The 19,750-nt window shown below is 57.1% G+C and overlaps 1 protein-coding gene across 1 annotated transcript; it reads left to right on the top strand.

The window, feature by feature from the left end:
- Positions 1-3,002: 3,002 nt before the first annotated feature.
- Positions 3,003-16,086, top strand: EFNB1 (ephrin B1). Its single transcript, XM_045537789.1, has 5 exons — positions 3,003-3,929; positions 12,498-12,775; positions 13,625-13,717; positions 13,904-14,032; positions 14,177-16,086. The coding sequence occupies exons 1-5, from the start codon at positions 3,802-3,804 to the stop codon at positions 14,587-14,589; spliced, it is 1,041 nt and encodes a 346-aa protein (XP_045393745.1). The 5' UTR covers positions 3,003-3,801; the 3' UTR covers positions 14,590-16,086.
- Positions 16,087-19,750: the final 3,664 nt, after the last annotated feature.

Raw genomic sequence — 19,750 nt, 5'->3', positions numbered from 1 at the left:
CTCCATGGGAGGCTCTGTGGAAGAAGAAGAGTTTCCGTTTGGTAAGCCCCGCGGCGGGCATGATTTCATTCACCCTTCACCACAGCTCTGTGACTGCGGGATGATCTCCAGGTGACAGGCAAGTAACTGAGGCACACGGAGCTGAAGTGACTTGCCCAAGGAGACACAGCTGATAAGCAGGGAAATCTGTGGCTGCAAAGTTTATACCTCCCCGCCACCCATGGGTGTGGGAAGCTGGGCTCAGAAGAGCCCCCCTGTAGCTCTGAAGGGGCTGCGCGCTGCCAGAGGCTTCCTGCAGCTGCCCGAGGTTCTCCTGCGTCCTGGGTCCAGGAGCCCCCGCATGCGGGTTGCGGTGCTTGGTGGTGCTCCTGTTTGGGTCACCAGCTCAGAGGCCAGCACAGAGGCAGTGCTCAGAAAGTGCTGGTGGACTTGAATCCTGACAGGTGTGTGTGTGTGTGTGTGTGGTGACACAGTGACCTGGGAGGCTTGGGTTGGGGGTGTCTGCCGGTAATGTAGGGAGGGCTTGCATAAGAGAGGGCCACCATCTCCCACAGATCCTGACTTCCTCTCAGGCTCCCCTGGGGAGTAACTTTTTCCTGCTTCAGAGGTCTGAATCACTACATGTGAGGCCTCTGCCAGGGTGGGGCAGGGGGTGGGAACCTGGAATCACCGTGGCAGGGAGTGGGCCCAGCTCTGCCACTGAGGCCCCTGCAGCTGGTATGGGCAGGTTGAGGCAGAAAGGCTGTGCCGTGACCAAGGGTGACCAGTGTGTGGAGCAGGCCTGGACACAGAGTCCTCTCCTCATATCCTCTGCCACTCTCCCCACCCAGGATTAGGTGTTGGCACACTCAGGAATTGCTTCTGTCTTCCCAGGCTTCTCAAGTCTGGCAGTGCAGCCTCATCTCCCTCATCCCCCACCTGGTCCTGGGCTCTGCTCCTGAGGGGCGCCAGGTGTGTTGGCCGTGGGGAGGAGGAATCCAAGCCTGGTTCTGGTGTTGGCAGTGGTGGTCTTGGCTGAGAACTTTGGGCTGTGGCCAGTAAAATAGATGAACTTTCCCAGGCCTACTAACCTCTCGAAGGACTGTGAGTGAAGAGTAGAGTCCTGGCCATCCTGAAGGCTGCTGCTTTCCAGGCATGGACCAACTTCTAGCTGGAAACGAATCAAATAAGCAAGTAAGCAAGGAGGGGCTGGAAATGTGACAAGTCAGTATGGTACAGGGGAATGGGCATAGGCTTTGGAGGCAGATACGTCAGGATCCATGACTGATCAGCTTGGTGACCTCAGATGAGTCACTTCTTGAGACTTACTTTCCAAACCCTATGTGAAATGGGGATAGTGGAACTCATCTGGAAGGACTGTGAAAGGGAAAGCATCTAGCATGGCTCTTGACACATAGTAGGCACTCAGTAAGCAGCAGGCTGCTTTCTATGTTCAGGGCTTGCTGTCCTCGCATGCACTTCGGGGATCCTAGTCTCCCAGCTATACCACTGGTGTGTCCTTACACCTCATTCTTCTCATCTCTGCTTGCTTACACCCCAATGCGGGGACCAGCTGGGAGCTGAGAGAACCTAAACAGCTCCTTGTCTTCCCTGTCTATACAGAGCCATCTCACCCTCAAGGCTCTATACCTAGAGGTAAGAGCCTTTTTACTTTCCCAAAAATAGAGTTCTACTCTACAGTCACAGAGATCTTCAGAGGATCCAGTGAGAAACTCAGTAGCTCAGTCACCTATTAAGCAAGATAATGGACATGAAATTCTAAATAGTAGGGCACTTTGGGAATGTTGCTCATCTAATTATCTCCATAACAAAGCAGAAGACTTTATATCCTTGGCAGTCCCTAAACCAACCCCAAACCCAGACCTTCCTCCAAGTTCTTTCCCTTCCTCCCCATAGAGGGTGGTAGTTCTTGCCAAGGCCACGCCTGTCCCAGATCTTGTGTTCAAGCGCGTGTGCCAGGCTTGTGTGTGCCACGCTCCGGGTGGGAGCTCCTGGTTTGTCCCAGGCGCCTGCAGTGCTACGGAAGACCAGCAGGGGGAGACATTAGCACGTGGGTACCTTTGATGGGGTCTGACCAAGGAGAGTGGGTCGGACCGGGAGTGTCTGAGCTATGGGATCGAGCCAAGTTATAAGCAAAGAGGCAGGGAGGGGCGGGGAGAATGGGCCAGGGCTGGGAGACAAAGACCCAGATGGCGAGGCCGGGAGAGGCTGAAGTCCGGCGTCTCAGGGCCAGGACACCCGCTTTTGCTTTTTCAAAGGGCTCCTGCTCTGTTACCTTTTCCTCTTGCCCTCGAGGTGTCTTTCATTATTGAGATGCCCTCTCATTCCCGCTTGTCTATCGCCTTGCCCGCGCCTTCGGACGAGACTCTAAATCTGGGCCCCAGGGGTCCCACACGGCTCCCCCTCAAAGCTGGGATTCCGAAGGCATGGTCCCCAGGGGCGAAGAACTCGCCTTCCCCTCCGGACCTCATACCTGACCATCCCTGAGTCTTCACCTTCCGCTGCTATCCACTTTTATGTTCCAGACTCCAGGTCCAAGGGCAAGTGGACAGTGTATTTCGAGGGCGGAAGGAGGAAAGCCCACCAGAGCCCTACGTGAGACGGGACGGGGAGCAGATAGGCTGTCCTTGACATGGAGGTTTGCACAGAGCAGGACTTCAGGGTTCTTGTGTGTAAAAAGAGAATGGAAGTACTTTCCCCGGGTACTTGGGACAGGGCCTGTCTGGCCCAGGTCAGTGGGCTGGGGTGTTGACCAGACGCGCGGGAGGAGAGCAGGCCAGCAGCTCTTGAGAAGTGCCAACTTCCCACGGGCTGAGCGCTCTGGGAACAGGACTAAGCCGGACCCAACCCTAACCGCACGAGCCGCACACTCAGATTGGTGCCATCGGGAGCGCGGCGTCCTTAAGAGCTCCCTAAAACCCCGCCCCCTTCCTGCTCTGGGGGCGTGGTATGGGGCAAGGACCCCGTCACGGAGCTTGCTATTGGCTAAGAGGAGCAGGGTTGGCCTTGCGTTCGCCTGAGCAGGGGAGTAGACAGCTCAGGGACAGCGGAGGGAGTCTATGCGCGCTGGACAGCAGTGGGAGGTGTATGAGGCTTGCACTGGCCGCAGACCCTCCGGCTCAATCGCCGGGGAGCAAGGACTCGGCGACCGGGCTGCCGGGCTACCCGGCCTAGGCTTCAGAGGTGCAAACTAATGGGACTGGCTCGCTCGGCAGCATCTCGCCGCTCTTCTAAGTACACTGAGCGGGGCCCGCGCTGAAGTAGAAGCTGTCGGGGGGCGCGCAGCCCGGAGTCCCAGTGTGGCCCGGAGAAACGGAGCCCGTGCCGGGGCGGCCCAGTCGGGAGCCCGGGAACCGAGCTTGTATTGTGGGGAGACCCCCACTTCTTCCCAAGGGCACCGACCCCGGGACGGTCGAGGCGTCGGAGCGGCCTCCGAGCCCTCCCGTCGGGGAGAGGGCGCGCAGTCCCGAACAGTCTCGGGGAGCCGAGCGGAATCGGGCGGGATCACCCGAGGGCTCAGAATCCCCGTCGCACCTAGTGCGGCGGCGAAGAGGCCAGGGGAACGAGCCCTCGGAGGCCGCAGCCCATGCCCGGGTTGGGGGCGGCTGCCCAGTGAGTCCTCCTGGCCGGCCGGGCGGAGAAGAGCGACACCGAAGCCGGCGGGAGGGGAGCACTTCAAAGCCGGCGGCTGCGGAGGATGGGCGCCTGAGCGGCTTGGAGCGCAGCGCGGCACGGGAAGGCGAGGCGAGTTTTGCTGAGGAGGCGCCAGGGGATCCCGAACTGCAGCCTGCCCCCGGGAAGATGGCCCGGCCTGGGCAGCGTTGGCTCGGCAAGTGGCTTGTGGCTATGGTCGTGTTGGCGCTGTGCCGGCTCGCCACGCCACTGGCCAAGAACCTGGAGCCGGTATCCTGGAGCTCCCTCAACCCCAAGTGAGTAACTTATCCGCTCTGGTCCCTGGGGGTGGGAGACATTCCTTCGGGGTGAGGCCGCGCGTCCCTGAGTGCGTGTCGGGAGGTCTTCGGAACAAGAGCGGCGCCCCATTTTGTCTCCGTCTTTTTCGAGTATGTTTTCCTGCGGGCGGGCAGAGCAGGGTGCGGCGGGGTGGGGTAGGGGCACTCGGATGGGTTGTGACCCCTGGACTTCCCGGCTTTCGCCTCCGCACGTCCCGGATCGTAGTCGAGATGGTCGCACCAGGCGGAGCTGGGGAGTCCGGGCGCTCGAGAGCGCACCGGAGAGCTGGGTGGGGGCGAGAACGCAGCCCCCTCTGGGGCCCCTGGGAACCTGGTGGTTTTCGCCGAGAGCCGCTCTGGGGACAAGCTTGACTTGGGTGAGGGACGAGGTTGGAACAAGGCTCCTCGTTTGCTTAGCTGTGGAGGGAACGCGGAGCGGGACCCGGCGCTTGGGGCGGGTAGCAGCGCCTGCATCCCCACTCGGGCTTCTCCCATTTTCATTTGTCTTTCTTCCCTGTTTGCCTCCCTGGCTTTTCGCTTTGCCATCTCTTCTTGCCCCCCCACCCCTTCTCCCTGCCGGGGCGGTAGAAAGGCGGGCGCTGCTCCCAGGCTCACAAAGGCAGCGGGTGGAGAGGGGCGGAGTGGGAGAGGGGTTGTTGGTGGGGGGGTTCGATCCAGCGCCCGTCGGGGGTCCAATGGAGCCGGCAGCAGAGCTTCAAGGGCCCGCCAGGGCGGAGAGCGGCGGCTGATCCGGCGAGGGAGGTGGGTGGGTAACGAGCGATTCCTGCCCAGGCAGGTCCGGTTGGCCCCCAACTCTGTGTCCCCCAGATTGGGGAGCTGTGCTTAGCTTTCCCAAAGGGGTTGGGGGGCAGCTATATAAAAAAGAACCTTTCTTTTCTTTCTTCTCCTTTCCCGTCACAACTCTCCCCTTTCCAAACAACACATACACCTTTCAGGGCGGTGGCTCAGTGGTTTCTGGGCTGTTAGTGGGGAGTCGCTGGGGCTGTTGTGGTGACCTCTGGACCTTTTTCTCTCTTGGCATCCAGGACTCAGGTTGGAATCCAGAGTCAAAATTGCTCTTCCTCCCTGTTTTCTGGAGGTCCCGGCAATGTGCAAAGACCCCCACTTAGCGGGAAACTGGGGGGCCTTGACCTGCCCTATCCCTACTCTCCGATTCCTGTATCTGGAATTTCTTCCTGTCTACTCTTGCTGGGCTCCCCGCTAACTTCCCAGGCTCCTGCCTGCCTTGGCTTCTTGGGTCCCAGAGGCAGTGTATCTCAGCCCTGGAGCAGGAGAAGGCAGCTTCTTTAGTTCTCTTCCTGGGTTAAGGTAGGGTCGGTCCTATTACTGGTTGGTGGGATGGCTAAACCAGGGTCACGGTGGAGGGCTCTGCCTGAGTACAAGGAAAGGAATTGGCAAGAATTTCTCCCCTACCCACAGTCAAACTGGGTACAGCACTCTGCTAACAGCAGGGACTCAAAATGGTCTGGGGGCCCTGGGCTGCTGAGCCTGGGGCGAGAGGTTGTGAAGTGCTCTTAGTTCCCCCCGTAAGGGTGGAGGCTGGAAATGCTCTTTCTTGAGCCAGGAGAGTTGAAATCGCCTGGGGTAACCCATCATAGGGACTCATGGGAGTGACCTAATTGCTCTCTCTGGTCTCTAACCAGAGATAGCAGGCAGCTCCACAGCTGGAAAGGAGTCCTCCTGCAGAGTTGATGGGGGCTGGAAGAAACAAGATCTGTCTGAGCTTCCCCCTTTTTGTGTTCTGAGCCTTAAGTGCTCTGGACCGGTTTACAGGTTTGGGGAGGTTGTATCCCTTCTGCTTCCCCTCCCCATCCATCTCGAGCTGAGGACAGGCGTCCTGGGTGGGGGTGGGGAGTGGCTGAAGACTCAGTAGAACCTGCCGGAATTCCATCCTGTAATCGGGCAGATCCTGGGAATGGTCAGGGACTGATCCTGGTGTGTGTCGCCCCCCAGTCCCATCTCTGCTCAGGGGTCTGGAATGCAGCCGCTGTCTGTGTGTGTTGGCGTGGGGTGGGGGGCAAGAGGACAGGAGGGAGGTGCTGCCCTCAGCTGTACTTGAGCTCTGGGGGCTGCCTGCGCCACCGCGCCCAACCCTCAGGCTGCCACAGCCTTTCAAATAAACACTCTCTCTGTCTCCCTCCCTCTCTGCCTCCTGCCTGAGTTCTCCCTCTCAGGCCCATGTCGTTTCGCCCTCACACCCTCCGCGAACAGCGCTCACCTCCCCTCTCCAGCGAGGCTCGCCTGCTCTCCCTCTTTCTCACACTCCCTCTCACTCTTAGTCACTCTCTGCCTCTTTTTCTCAAGTCCTTTTGTTTCTCGCACATGCCCATGCTCTCCGTCTCAGGCTCATTTTCTCTCTTCCCTCCCCTCTTCCATCTCCGGCTTTTGGTCTCTCTCCTCAGCTCTGTCAGGAGCTAGCAAACCGCCCCCCCCAGCAAAAAAATCTCCCAGTGCCTATAAACCCTACTTAATTGCTTCCTCCTTGGGAAAAAAAATCAAAATAAAGAAGTGGTGAGGTTGGGGGTCTGCTTCCAGGTTCCAGGGTGCGTGCAGCCCAGCCCTGACTGGAGGGACAGCCAGAAGGGCTGGCACAAGACTCCCAGCCTCTTGCCCAAATTGGTGCTGTGCTTTCCGGGGTGCTAGTCCCTGGGTGGCAGAGCTTCTGCCTCCTTGGCCCCTCATGTTAGATTTGCCAGATGAGTGCAAGATGGGGGGATGGGTTTGGTCCCGCTGGAGTTTGGTAGGAACCAGAGTGTATGTGTGCACATGTGCTTGAGTGTGCATGGGCGCACATGCCTGGGTGGGGGGCTGTGATCTAAATGGTCCCAGGGTGGGCCCCTCCCCCAGCCGCTTCCCCTGGGGAGCTTGGGGCAGCCAGCAGGCCTCACACTTGAGTCCTCAGCCAAGTCCAGCTGCTGCAGTTCAGTCTCTCAGTCCTGTTCTGACCCCTTCCTGCCCCCCACTCAGGTTCCCCCACTTCCAGGGAGTGAGAATGTGCCTGAGATCACATTACAAACCTTCCCTTCAAGGGGGCGGGGGGGGGGGGTTTCAGCTTGGCATCCAGGACCCTTGACTCTAGCATGGGTGGGGGCAGCTGCAGACCCCAACCCATGCTTGCCTGTTCCAAGCCAAAATGTTGGCCCCAGCCCTGCACAGCTGTTCCAGCTCACAGTCCTGGGGAGGCCAGCTCAGGGGGCCCCTTCCCGGGGTGGCTAGGGACCTGACCTCTTCTACTCTGTGGCTGATTGGCCACAGGTGGGGGCCTCAGAGTGATGAGAACCCAGCAGCTCCTAAAGTCCCCTGTTCCCCTGCTTCCCCACCCCCACACAGGGCAGCCAGGCAAGGGCAGGAAGGACCTGTGAGGCTGGGGTGGGGACTGAATTGAGGGTTCCCTTTCTCCCCTCAGGGTCTCTGTTGCCCCATCAGCTCAGGTGAATGGGGATGGGTGGGCCCCGGGTGCTACAGCTTTCTGGGGTTAGGACCATGGGCACAGTGGGCCAGCCAGGAGGCTGCTGGTTGCCATGGGAGTACCAGGTTTTGGGGAGAGTCCACCCTGTGATTACTAGGGGAGCTGAGGTAGGGGCATGCTCTCACCAGCCACATTCTGGGTTCCTTGGCTCGTGGACCGTAGCAGCCCCTCCTGGGTTTGTTTTCGTGGTCGTGGTTTTAGGTCAGGGTGCTCGCAGCCAGGAGCTTTTTACTTCCAAATGGTGCTGTGTTTGGCATGCTAGGTAATAGCTAGGCAGCACCTTGCTCCTTGCAACGCATTCTCATATATGATCTCATCGGATGCTCTCAGCAGCCCTGAGAAGTAGGTATTGGCCCCATTTTCCAGATAAGGAGGCATATGCCCAGACAAGGGAAGTGACTTGTCTAAGGTCAGTCAGTGACTTGCCTAAGGGGGCAGAGCTGTGCTATGTGCCATTCATTCGACACCATCCTGCTGCCTTGGAGTCTAGGAGAGATCAGAGTTCAAGGTGGGGTTTGGGAAGAGGCCCTGGCTCCCTGCCCCTGGGTTCCCCTCTCACCTCACAGGTGTGCTTGCATCTGTCCTTGTGACTCAGGCCCTGCCTGCGTGGGATGAGCAGTGCTCCAGCTTCCTCATTTGACTTTGCTAGGCCTACCTCCAAGGGCCAGCCAACTCTCTCCCCCCTGAGCTCTGAGTACCACCTTTGGTTCCTTTCTGGGCCAGGAATCTCTCTTATTCTCAGGGACCCCACAGAAAGCAAACAATGGGGAGGCGGGGTGGTTAAATCCCCATGGGTACTAGCTTTGGCCAGGTGGGGCAGAGGGAAGGGCATAGTTCAGTGTAGGTGGGGAGGGTGACTTCCTCTGGGACTCTCCTGGCTTCCTCGCCTCCTGCCTCCGACAGAGATGTGTGTGCCAGGACCCAGCTGCTGTTCCTGCCCACCCACGCCTGGGCGGGCACTGCTGGGACACGCCAGGCCTGCTCCTGCCGCCTCGGGGGCTGGGTGGAGCTGGGGGAGTGAAAGAGGAGCCTTTAATTTGGGGGCTCCCCACCCTAGCTGCGATGAGAGCATACTTGAGCTCTGGCTTGGGGTCTGTCCTCCATTGGTCTGGCCACCCTGGGGGTGTAGGTGCAGTGGTGGTGGGGTCACTGAATCAAGGCTTTGGCTAGAATCTTCTGCCAGTCTTAGACTTGCATGGCCTGGGACCAGGATCCCACTTCAGCCACTCTCTGACCACAGGTTGCTAGAGCCTGAGGGAAGGGTGAGGGGGAAGGAAGTGTAGACCTGGTCAGATGTGGGCAGCTTTCTGGGCATGACCATCCCAGCTGCAAGCTCTCCGCCCCCATTCCCCCCCATAGATTATATGTGTATGCGTAAAGAAGGGCTTATTTGGACTAAATAATGGGGGAGGGGGCAGTTGGTTTCTGACCAGGCCAGGGCCTTGGAGGCTACTGACCCTGGACCCATCAAGGCTTTTCATATCCCAAGATTCTTTTTAGCAGTCATGGCAGTACCTCTAAGCTCTTCTAAGCTTGCTAGAAAGGCTGAGGGAGGAACTGAGGCTAGGGTGGAGGGGAAGAGGCAGGCCACAAGATAGCTGGGATAGCTCAGGCTGCCTCCCCCAAGTCCTTTTACTCCCTAGGGTGGCTCCCTGGGGTCCCAGGGCTTGCAGGGGCTAGAGAGGGAAGGCCTCAGGGGTTACCATGGAGACCTGCTTCAGGCTTCCTGCTGGCCCATGTCAATCCGTTTATTTTCCAGAAAAGGGCATTGTTGGGGGTGGCCCCAGTCAGGAAAGCTTGGCTTGATAATGGGGGGAGTAGTAAGGTGGGGGATAAAGAGTTTAACTTGAGGACAGTCTCTTCCTCCTCCTCTCTTACCCCTACTCCTAACCTGGTGAGTAAGAGGAGAGATCTATAAAGTGTGACCAGTGCTCTATCTGGCCTTGGGCTTCACTCTCACTGGCTACATACCCACCCCTTGTGACCCCTGACCACTTTCTTGGGCTTCTCACAGGCCATGACAAAGTTTGTCCCATGGTGGGGAAGACACTAAGATGGCACTAGTATGCAAGATTAGGGTCAGGGAAGGTGGTTCTCATCAGGCTCCTCTCCCTTCTGCACTTTAGGGGAAGGTGAGTTTCCTTCTGCCAGTTTCTATGCAAATAAACTGATGAATATTTATGAAGTCTGTTCAGTGAGGTTGAGAAGAGTCTGAGGGGTGGAGGGGGCAATAGTTCTCTTCTCCCCCATTCCCCACCATGTAGACATCTGTTTCCTCAGTGTCTCTGGGTTTAAGGTAAGACCCCAAGCAGCTAGAAGCCTTGTTCCAATTCCAGGGCTCTGGAACCGGGGTGGCTATGGGAGACTGCACTCAGGGCAGACAAGACTCCCTGGTGAGTAAGGCAGGGCTGAGTGGTTAGAAAGGTGAGCTGGCTGGTCTCCCTTTGCATGCCTTCTGTGTAGCTGCATGTATATATCTTGCTGAGGTGCAACTGTACAAGGATTCAGCCAAAGTTTTAGGACCTCTTAGACCTCTACAGGTTACCATCCTGGGTAGGTTTAGGCCCCTCAAGTTGGCTTTGAGACCCTCTCTTCAATGGGAATGTTCATCTGATCACTCATTGCCTCATGCAAGGGGCCTGGACTCGGTAGATCTCCAAGGTTCCTTCTGGCGCTAAGATGTTAGAAGTTGTCTAATCCTGCCATCTGGACAGAACCAGCATACGTGTTGCAAACTGCAAAATGCCTTGGGAATTCTAGAGGCTTTGGGGAAACTTGTTGACTTTGTATGGTGCATGGGATGTGGGCATTTCCTCTCAAATGTTTCTCCAGGCCTCTATCCCACGCCTGCTTCCTTTTTGACCCCTGTAGAGCCATAGAGTTAGGTACCAAGGGAGGAGGCCATCTTGTTCTGGCTCCTACCCTCCTGCACATCAAGACAGCAATTCCAAGCTTGATAGAGCCTCACTTGACGTGGAAAGAATGCTGCTTGTCTTCATCTACTTTATCCATGTGGTCAATTTCCCTCCTCACCTACTTGGAAATCATTTCCCTCCCTTGGATGAGGACACAGGTTTGACAAGGCATTTGCCCAGAGCTCCCAAGTCGGCCCTTATTGCTTGTTGTGCCCACCATGTAATGGGCCCTCAGGAAATGGAACCACTCTCTTCTCAGATGATTGTAATAGCTGTGAAGCAGTGCTCTTCACCAGTGCAGCCCCACGCCACTGTTAGCTTCATTCTCTTTAAGCACTGCCTTCAAGCTTCTGTTGTCTCTCCTGATAGAGGGTTTGTCACCAGTGAAATGAGACCCACTCTGCTTATTGTGACCCTTGAGGCCTTTTAATGTGGCCCCAGCTGATCTCTTCCACCTCTCCTTCTGTTCCTCTCTCCCCATTCCCAGCCAAGCTGGACCAATCACTGGCCTGGATTTTGTGTCCCAGCCACTGCTGTCCACTCTTGGTGTGTGTTGACTTCTTATTCATCACCCAGGACCTACTTTCATCCTGCCTTTTCTGTGGAACCATCTCTGACTCTCCTGGGCAGATGAGCTGCAGCCCTTGCTGTGTGAGGCACTGTCCTCACACATAACCTGCAGGTAGCCTGCTGCTATCTATCACTAGAGCATGGGCCATTGACTTTTCTGATCCAATCCAGATGATGGGACCGTATCTTCTCTTCCTAGTTCCCCTCCAAGAAACAAGACCGAGCTCATGGGTGCTTAGTGTTAGTATCTGACCTGCCTCTTCGCACACTGTTTCTGAGAAGGAGCCAGACATGTTGAGGACCCCCGTGTGCTAGGTGTTCTCCATGTGCCATCTTGTCCCCCCATCCACTACTGGTAGGTAGGGGCTCTTACCACCCCCAATTTGTAAGTGAAGAAACCGAAGCTCAGAGAGGTCAGGCAGCTCTTCCAAGGTCACAGAGCTGGTAAGGGCCTTGCTTTGGAATCTGATTCCAAAGTCTGTGTTCTTTCTCCTCCATGATGCTGCCTTGCTCTCAGCACCAGCCTGCCCGGACTCTCTGACTGTGTGCTTAGGCAAGGACAGAATTGGATAAATAGGTGGCCCTGGGCAGCTGACCTCCCCTGTTATCCCCTAGTGCCTGGCCTTCTGGATTAGAACATGAACTGGGCTCAAAAGGCATGTGTTCCTCTCAGGAGCTAGAGTAGGAGCAGTGTGGAAATGAGGAGTTAAAATACAGATGAGTGGGGTTCCTGGGGCCCTATCTTATATCATCTGTCATCCCTGGTTGGGCCCCTTCTCCTCTCCCTCTGTTCTTAGGAGTGAGACTAGTAGAGTTTGGGACCTCATGCTTTTGCATTATGAGGGTGGAGTGAGCCACTGGTAGGACACTGGGCAGTGGAGCAGGGAGAACTATGTGGAGCTGCACCTGGCCAGAGACTGTGGCCATCATCTGTTGGCTCCAGGGGATGCCTGTCCTATCTCACCATCATGCCCACGATTAGCAAGGATGGGGGAGAAGGCACGGGTCCCAGACAGGTTGAGCTCCCCCAGTCTTTGGCTGGGAGCTGCGGGGGTGGTGACTAAGGCATGTGTGGGCTTGTTTTGTGTGTGTGTTTGTGTGTGTGTGTGTGTGTGTGTGTGTGTGTGTATCCACGCGCGTGCGCGCACGTGTGTTATGTAGGGGAGGAGGTAGCAGCGGCCATGAAGGAATGTGAGTGTGTCGCGGGGTGGGAGGATGGGGCTGCCACCTCTAGGCTGCTTGGGCCTGACGCCTTGGTACCCAGCCCATTGGCCACGTCAGCCCCCTGCGGAAATGCCACATTAGGACAAAGGGCTCCCCCAGCCAGGCAGTGCCCCACCCTGCCGAACAGTCAAAGCCTGACAGCCTTGCCCATGGGCCACCCCTTCCACGCCCTGCTGGCAGTGTGGTTCTTTCTCCCCACCCCCAGCCTGAGGATGGAGGAAGGGCAGGAGGCCTACTCTCACCATCTCCACCCAGTAGGCCCAGCCCGGCCCTCGTCTGCTCCCTTGGTTCTGGCATGGCCTTGGCACCCCAAACCCTGAGGCCAATCATCTTCTCCCTTCCGGGCAGGTTCCTGAGTGGGAAGGGTTTGGTGATCTACCCGAAGATTGGAGACAAGCTGGACATCATCTGCCCCCGAGCAGAAGCAGGGCGGCCCTATGAGTACTACAAGCTGTACCTGGTGAGGCCTGAGCAGGCAGCTGCCTGCAGCACCGTGCTGGACCCCAATGTGCTGGTCACCTGCAACAGGCCAGAGCGGGAAATCCGCTTTACCATCAAGTTCCAGGAATTCAGCCCCAACTACATGGGCCTGGAGTTCAAGAAGTACCATGATTACTACATTACCTGTGAGTCCCCGCCCATCCCCTCCTGTGGCTCTCTCCCTGGGCTTAACGCTTTCCTATCCTGTAGCAGTGGGAGCGTCTAAGTGGTGCAATGCTACTGCACACAGCTAAGGCCCTGCCCGATCTGATCCCCTGTGAAGGCTGGCATGCTCTCCTCCCAGCCTGGCCTTGGAATTCTGGCCCCAACATTCACCAATCGGCCTGCCGCCAGCTCTCTTTGGCTCGAGGGGTTGGGTGGGAGAGGCTTCCAATTTATGTTGCTTCTCTCTTATTTTCTTTTCCCACCTAAGTTCTAATCTTGGGAGTGGCAGAGTTTACAGGGCCCTTTGGGATCAGCCAGCTGTTCAGCCTCTTTCTTCATGGGAAACTGAGGCCCCAAGAGGTGAAGGGGCTTCTTACCTTAGATCACACAGGGAATTAGAGACAGGGTTGGGACGCCAACCCAGTTCTCCTGTTTCCTATTCCAGGATACCTTCCAGTCTGTGTGGAAGCCTCCTTCCTGGTGCCAGCCTGATAGCTTTGCCTCTGAGCAACATCTCCCAATGAGAAGACATACTTTTATCGTTGCCACTGAGAAAAGAGGGGCCAAGGCCTGTTCATGATAGAGGATCAGTGGCCATGGGGGAAGGGCAAGTTCTTGGCCTGGCCTGGGCTGGGCTGGGCTCGGCTCGGCTCCTGTGTTCCTAGTGGGTGGGAGGGAAGTCAGGGTTCACAGGTAGGTGGGAGCTGCTTGCCACTCCTGACTCCCAGGGCTGTCCCTGTTGGCTGAGGCAGCACTGGGGTTTCTGGGTGATGCCGGCAGACCCTTTCTCTCCTCCTGACTTCTCTAACTTCTCTGGCCTTTCCCTGCAGCGACCTCCAATGGGAGCCTGGAGGGGCTGGAGAACCGGGAGGGAGGCGTGTGCCGTACACGCACCATGAAGATCGTCATGAAGGTTGGGCAAGGTGAGTGCCCAGTCTGAGGGCTCCCCACTTAGGCCTTTGGAACAGATGTTCCTAACTGGGTGTGGGTGTGTTGGGAGTGGCCGGGGGAAGTAGGGGTAGAGTGCCATTCTTGGCCCACACTAAATGATTGAGGGCGCCTATGCTGGTGGGGTCCCTCCCTCTCACTTGTCCTCTCCCCATCTTCAGATCCCAATGCCGTGATGCCTGAGCAGCTGACTACCAGCCGGCCCAGCAAGGAGGCAGACAACCCTGTCAAGATGACCACCCAGGCCCCTGGTGGTCGGGGCCCCCTGGGTGACTCTGACGGCAAGCACGGTGAGTGTATAGGTACTTCCCGGAGGGCTGAAGCCATAGCTCAGTTGCCCCCTCCGGCCTTGTCTTGGAAGAAACATGAGCTGGGCCCAGCCTGAGATCTGCCCTGTGCCCCTGGCTGACCTCTCCTCCCTCCCCCTTCCTCAGAGACTGTGAACCAGGAAGAGAAGAGTGGCCCAGGTGCGAGTGGAGGTGGCAGCGGGGACCCTGATGACTTCTTCAACTCCAAGGTGGCATTGTTTGCAGCTGTTGGTGCTGGTTGCGTCATCTTCCTGCTCATCATCATCTTCCTGACGGTTCTACTACTCAAGCTGCGCAAGCGGCACCGCAAGCACACGCAGCAGCGGGCGGCTGCCCTCTCGCTCAGTACCCTGGCCAGTCCCAAGGGGGGCAGCGGCACGGCGGGCACCGAGCCCAGCGACATCATCATCCCCTTACGGACTACAGAGAACAACTACTGCCCCCACTATGAGAAGGTGAGTGGGGACTACGGGCACCCCGTCTACATCGTCCAGGAGATGCCACCCCAGAGCCCAGCGAACATCTACTACAAGGTCTGAGTGCCCGGCGCGGCCTTGGGCCCCTGAGGGACAGTCGGCCTGGACGGGACCTCTCCTTTCACCCCCACGACCCTTCCCCTTGCCAGCTGTGCCCACCTTTGTATTTAGTTTTGTAGTTTCTTGGCTTTTATAATCCCCTTTTTTTCCCTGCCCCCTGGGCTTGAGAGGGGGGTACTTGTGCCCCTACCCCCCAATGCTCTTGTGCCTTCCCCCTCTGCCAGGCCTCTAGGCTCTGTGGGGGTGCCCCTTCGTGGAGGGCAGGGTTGGATGCTGATGGACAGCAGGCAGGGAGGTGGCCCCTTGGCCCTGCCCCTCTCTTGCCCCCGTCCCCCCTTCCCAGGACTGCTTGTCCGCTATCATCACTGTTTTTAATGCTTTTGTGTTCATTTTTTAGCTGTCAACTCATTTACATCTGTTTTTTGAAGAAAAATGGAAAAATGTAAAAGGCAGCCCCTCCCCAGGCTTTCTGAGCCTGGCCTGACCCAGTATAAGAGGGCCTGGGGCAGGATACGGCCAGCCAGGAAGCATAGAATGGCACTTCTTTTATAGACTCCTTGATATTTCTAGGGGAGGGGAGGGCAGGACAGGGCTGTTCCTGCCCATGAGGGAAGAGCATAGTGCCACTGGGCAAGGTGTCCCACCCTCCCCTCCTGACCTTCCTTCTGCAGAGCTGATCCTGGCAATGGGGTAGTGGCTGCCACCCTTCTACCAAAAAAAAAAAAAAATCCCTTCCTTGTGGGATTCTTGGGCATCTCCTGCCTCCCTCACTCTCACGGTAATTAATGTCTTAATTGGCTGTTGCCTGGGGAACAGGAGAGCTGCTGCAGGCATATGACCTCATGGGGGGTGGAGGGAGGTGAGGTGCCCAGGTGGCTATTTGCCCTGCAGAGTTGGGAGTTCCCCCCCATCCCCCCGCCCTGTTCTCTCCCCACCTTTGGCATCCTTCGGCCTAGTGGGGAAATAGAGGCCCAGGGTGGAGACCTAAGCGGGTATAAGGCCAGGTGGCCTGCTCCTTTTCTGGGCTCTAGCACAGGTGGGTCCCCCTCACCCAACCCAGCTCCTGTAGCCCGCCCAATCTTGGGCTGGGGCCTGGAAAGAGGAAGAGGCTGCCGGGGGCTGGGCCAGCCCGCCGTGCACTTTGACCCCGGCTCCTTGCCAGCACGGCTGCTAACAGACTGCCTCTTGAGTGCTCCTTGCAGGCACTCCCCGAGTGGCCCTGGGAGGAGCTGGGCCTTACACCATCCACCTCCACACTGCTTCCTGGCCAGCTGCCCACCCCAGTGCCAGGTGGGAGAGGGAGCAGAACAGCCAGCCCCTTCCAGGTGGCAGTCGGAAGGGTTTTTTGTTTTTGTTTCTGTTGCCATTTGTGTAAATACTAGTCTTTTTGGAAAAAATAATGTAAAGATGTTTTGTATAAACTCTGAATTATTTTCTTGTTGCTTTTTTCTTAGAAAAAACTGAGAACTAAAAAAAAAAAAAATTAACCACATGGAGAAATGGGTGTAAAATGGTGTCGTGATGTTGGGGAATGGCGTGTGAGAGCGTGTGCATGTGTACGTGTGTGTGCTTTTTCCTGTGCCCGAACCATTGGTGACTGAGGCAGGTCTGGGAAGAGGATGGCCGTCCTAGCAGAGCAAGATGTTTCAAATACCCTATCCCCCTGCTCCAGGTTTCTCTGCTCTTTCGTTCTGCTGTCATGGAGCCTGGGACCATTTCTCTCTGTCCATTCTGTCACCTCGGTAGCATAGGCCACGGGCATCTGCCCAGTCTGGCACCAGCCTCAGCTAGAGAGGGTTGATGGAGGAAGGGATGTTCCCATGGGGACCTGGGTGTGTCCACAAGTACTGCCACCACCTGGCTGGGGCTAGATCTGAGACCTGCTGGCAGGCCCAGCCCTGCCTTGCCTCAGGATGCCTGGAGGTGGATAGAAATAACTTCCCAAGAGCTGAGCCTCAGCTGCGGCCGACTGGGTACTGGGCTACTATGGGCTGCCCGGTTCAACTCTCAGCCAGAAGAATCCTCCTGTCTTCACAACTGGGCTACACCAGAGATGCCACCATGGCATACTTGGGGGCTTCTGGCTGGCAGTCGATGCCCTCAAGCTAGAGCAGCCCTAAGCACCCAGTCTCCCTCCCACAGGCTGATGAGTAACTTGCTCTGGTCGAAGAGTGTGGTCAGGGCCCTGAAGAGGGTTTGGCTTTCATCCCACAGCAGAGACGCAGACTGGCAGGGCCTGGGGCCTTCCTGCTCCAGGCTGGAGCAGCCTGCTGGTCTTGTGGGGGGACTCCCTGTGGAGATGGCTAAGACAGATGTCAGGGGAGGAGGACAAGTGAGGTCCCAGCGGCTAAAAATGGGTCAGAAGGCAATAGAGGAAAGGAAGAGGAGGGGGACAGAAGGAGAGGGTTGGTTAGTGATCCGGAGCAGGAAGCCCCAGTGAACCAGCCAAGGGGCGGCCAGAGCTATGAGGGAAGTGGGGAGTGGAGGAGGGAGGAGAGCCACAGGACCTGCAGGGTCGGGGGAAGGGAGGCTGGGCTTGCGCAGGGGCAGGGCTGGGCTGGGCTGGGGTGCTCCCGGAGCCAGCTGGGGCAGAGGCTGTTTATTTGGTTTCTCATTAACCAAAGGAAGTGCCTGGATCAGATGGGGCCTCTGCTCTTGACTGCCTGCCCAGAGTGGGGCCCCACTGGGGCTGGGGGTCTCTAACCAGAGCTGGTTCAGGCCAGATTAGTGTCTCTAACTGAGGTAGAGCCTGACCCAGATTGGGTGAGCCCTTCTCGCACTTCTCCATCTGAGTGTCCTCTCGTGGTCTCCCACCCAGCCGAGGATACCAGCTGCCCTCACCCTGCTGGTGGGGGACAGAGTTCCTGGGGGACCCCTGGGAGTAGCTGTGGGGGTGTTGTAATCTGAGGGAGAAGGCAAAGGGAAGTGTGGGGCAGTCGGCTGGACAGCCCAGATTTGTGACTGGCTGTTCCTGCTGGCCCTGGCACGGGTGCCGTGGCCGACGCTGGTTTGAGCTCAACACCCACACTGTGCTGACCACACAGTAGTCCTTAGTAGCTCCCTGTGCCCTTTACCTGGACAGCACCTGCTACTTTTTTAAACACTGCACACCATCTCACTGAGTCTCATAAACTGCCCCGCGATGGTGGTGGGTGGGGAGTTATTTGACTCATGTTTGAGATGAGGAATCTGAGACCCTACGAGGGCTGTGACTTGCCCAAGAACACACATCCGGTGAACGGGGAGCGCGAGGATTCAAGCCTGGGTTTATCACACCGCTTCTGAGCAAACAGAAGTTCCTGGAGAGTGAGGGGCATGGCTCCCCTGCTGTGCCACTTCTTCCCTTTGTCTCTGAGCCTGAGCAAGCGTGCTTCCTTGGGGATCTTGAACAGGAGCCCTCCCCACCCCACTCCCCATTCCTTCCCCTCTGTCTGGGTCAGGGAGGGACCAGGCTTGGCTCACTGGAGGCAGGAGGTGTGAGCCTTCAGTGGTAGGGCCTCAGATTGCCCCACCCTCGACTCTCCTTCCTGTCCCAGCTCCTGGTGAGTCAGGGATAGAGGATGCTTCCCAGGTGAGGGTGGGGCTGCCTGGATTCCTCCGCAGGCTGAGCCTAGTGTGCCAATGAAGCCAAACTGAGCAGGTGCTCACTAGGCCTCAGTTTCCCCAAAGGGACAGGCCTTGTGGAGCTAGAAGGCCAAGGCTCTTGTGACCTTTTTGCACTGGTCAATTGTAAGCTCCCAGGAGGCCTCCCTGGGGCACCAGGGATAGGAATGGTCTGGCACCCTCTAGGCAGGGTCATGAAGGTGAGCCGAAGAACCCAAAGAGACCCAGGCCCAACTGGGGCCGTCCTGGGTTGGGCCCTGCTGAGCAAGTGGCCCTCTGGCCACCTGGCATCAATCACTCTCGGAAATCCGGCCCGCCTGCCTGCCTGGCCTCCTGTCCTGCCTGGGCACATCACAGTCCCACTGACACCCCAGCTGAGTCAGCCCCAGCCTGCCTGGGGACCCTCCTCGCCCATCTGCTGTCAGCCTTGGGTACAGCTGGCCACTGGCTTTGGGGGGCTGGGGCCCCAGCTGGTGCTTGTTAGGTTGGCTCCCCCTTTGGGAGGCTGCTGAGGGGGAGACCAGCCCCCACCCAGGACAGGGGTCACATAACCCAAAATGAAAGCAATTTAAGGGCATGGGGGAGACAGTTAATTACAGGTTCTGTTTCCAATGGTTAATTATCCAGCTGGCAAAGGGAAAGGAAAGAGGGAAAGCTGGGGGTTGGAGAGAATGAGGAACTTGCGAAGGGATATGGGAGGGTGGGAGGAGTTTGCCACGGGGCCCTTTAATCCAGGGGAAAGAGCCTCAGCCCAAGAGGCTGCAGACCTTAGGGCCTGCCATTGCTCTGCCATGACTCCCCTTTGGACCCCTGGTCCCTGCCTCTGTGGGCCTTCATTTCCTTGTCTGGGTAATGAGGGGGTAGTGCTAGCTTTATTCATTTATTCAAAAAATATTTACTGAGCACCTACTATATGCCAGTCAGTGGTGTGGGCACTGGGATACAGTGAGGAACAGAATAGAGAAGGTCCCTGCACCCAGGGAACTTGCCTTCTAGAAAGATCTTTAAGTGCCTGGCTAACTCTTGATTCTGCTTTGTGTGGACTGTGAGAGGCAGAATGGAGGATGTACAGATTAAAAACTGGGATTCTAAAGTCAGTCTTTCATCCATTCATTTATTCATCCTTTTTTCCCCCAACAAATGTTGAATGCCTGGCACATAGGAAGCACTGATAAATGGTAGCTGTTGCTTTTTACATGAGGTATGGAGTGGACAGTTTGGCTTTGGGGTTGAGCTTCCTGGGGACTCTTCCTACTTTGACAGTGGACCCTAAGACCTGACTATTCCAGTCATTACCCATCAAAGCTGGCCTTTTGCAAGCTTCCTAAACATCCTCATAAGTTATCCGGTGGCTCTAATACCAGCTTGCTTTCTCCAGCCTGCAGCCCAGGTACCTGAGCAAAATATACCCATGATAAACACTTCCCAAAGCCTGTGGGCAGCAGCTGCCCAAACTAGAAGAGGTGTCTTCAGCCCTTGCCTATCCCTGTGTCCCACTGGCTGGCATCTCCCAGCCTCCTAAGCAGCAGTGGGCTTCTAAGAAAAGAGCTTGCCCCCTTTC

This window comes from Lemur catta, chromosome X (genome assembly GCF_020740605.2).
Source record: "Lemur catta isolate mLemCat1 chromosome X, mLemCat1.pri, whole genome shotgun sequence".
In the NCBI taxonomy this organism is placed as follows: domain Eukaryota; kingdom Metazoa; phylum Chordata; class Mammalia; order Primates; family Lemuridae; genus Lemur; species Lemur catta.
Note: the sequence above shows the minus strand (reverse complement) of the source record. Positions and strands in the feature narration are given on the sequence as shown.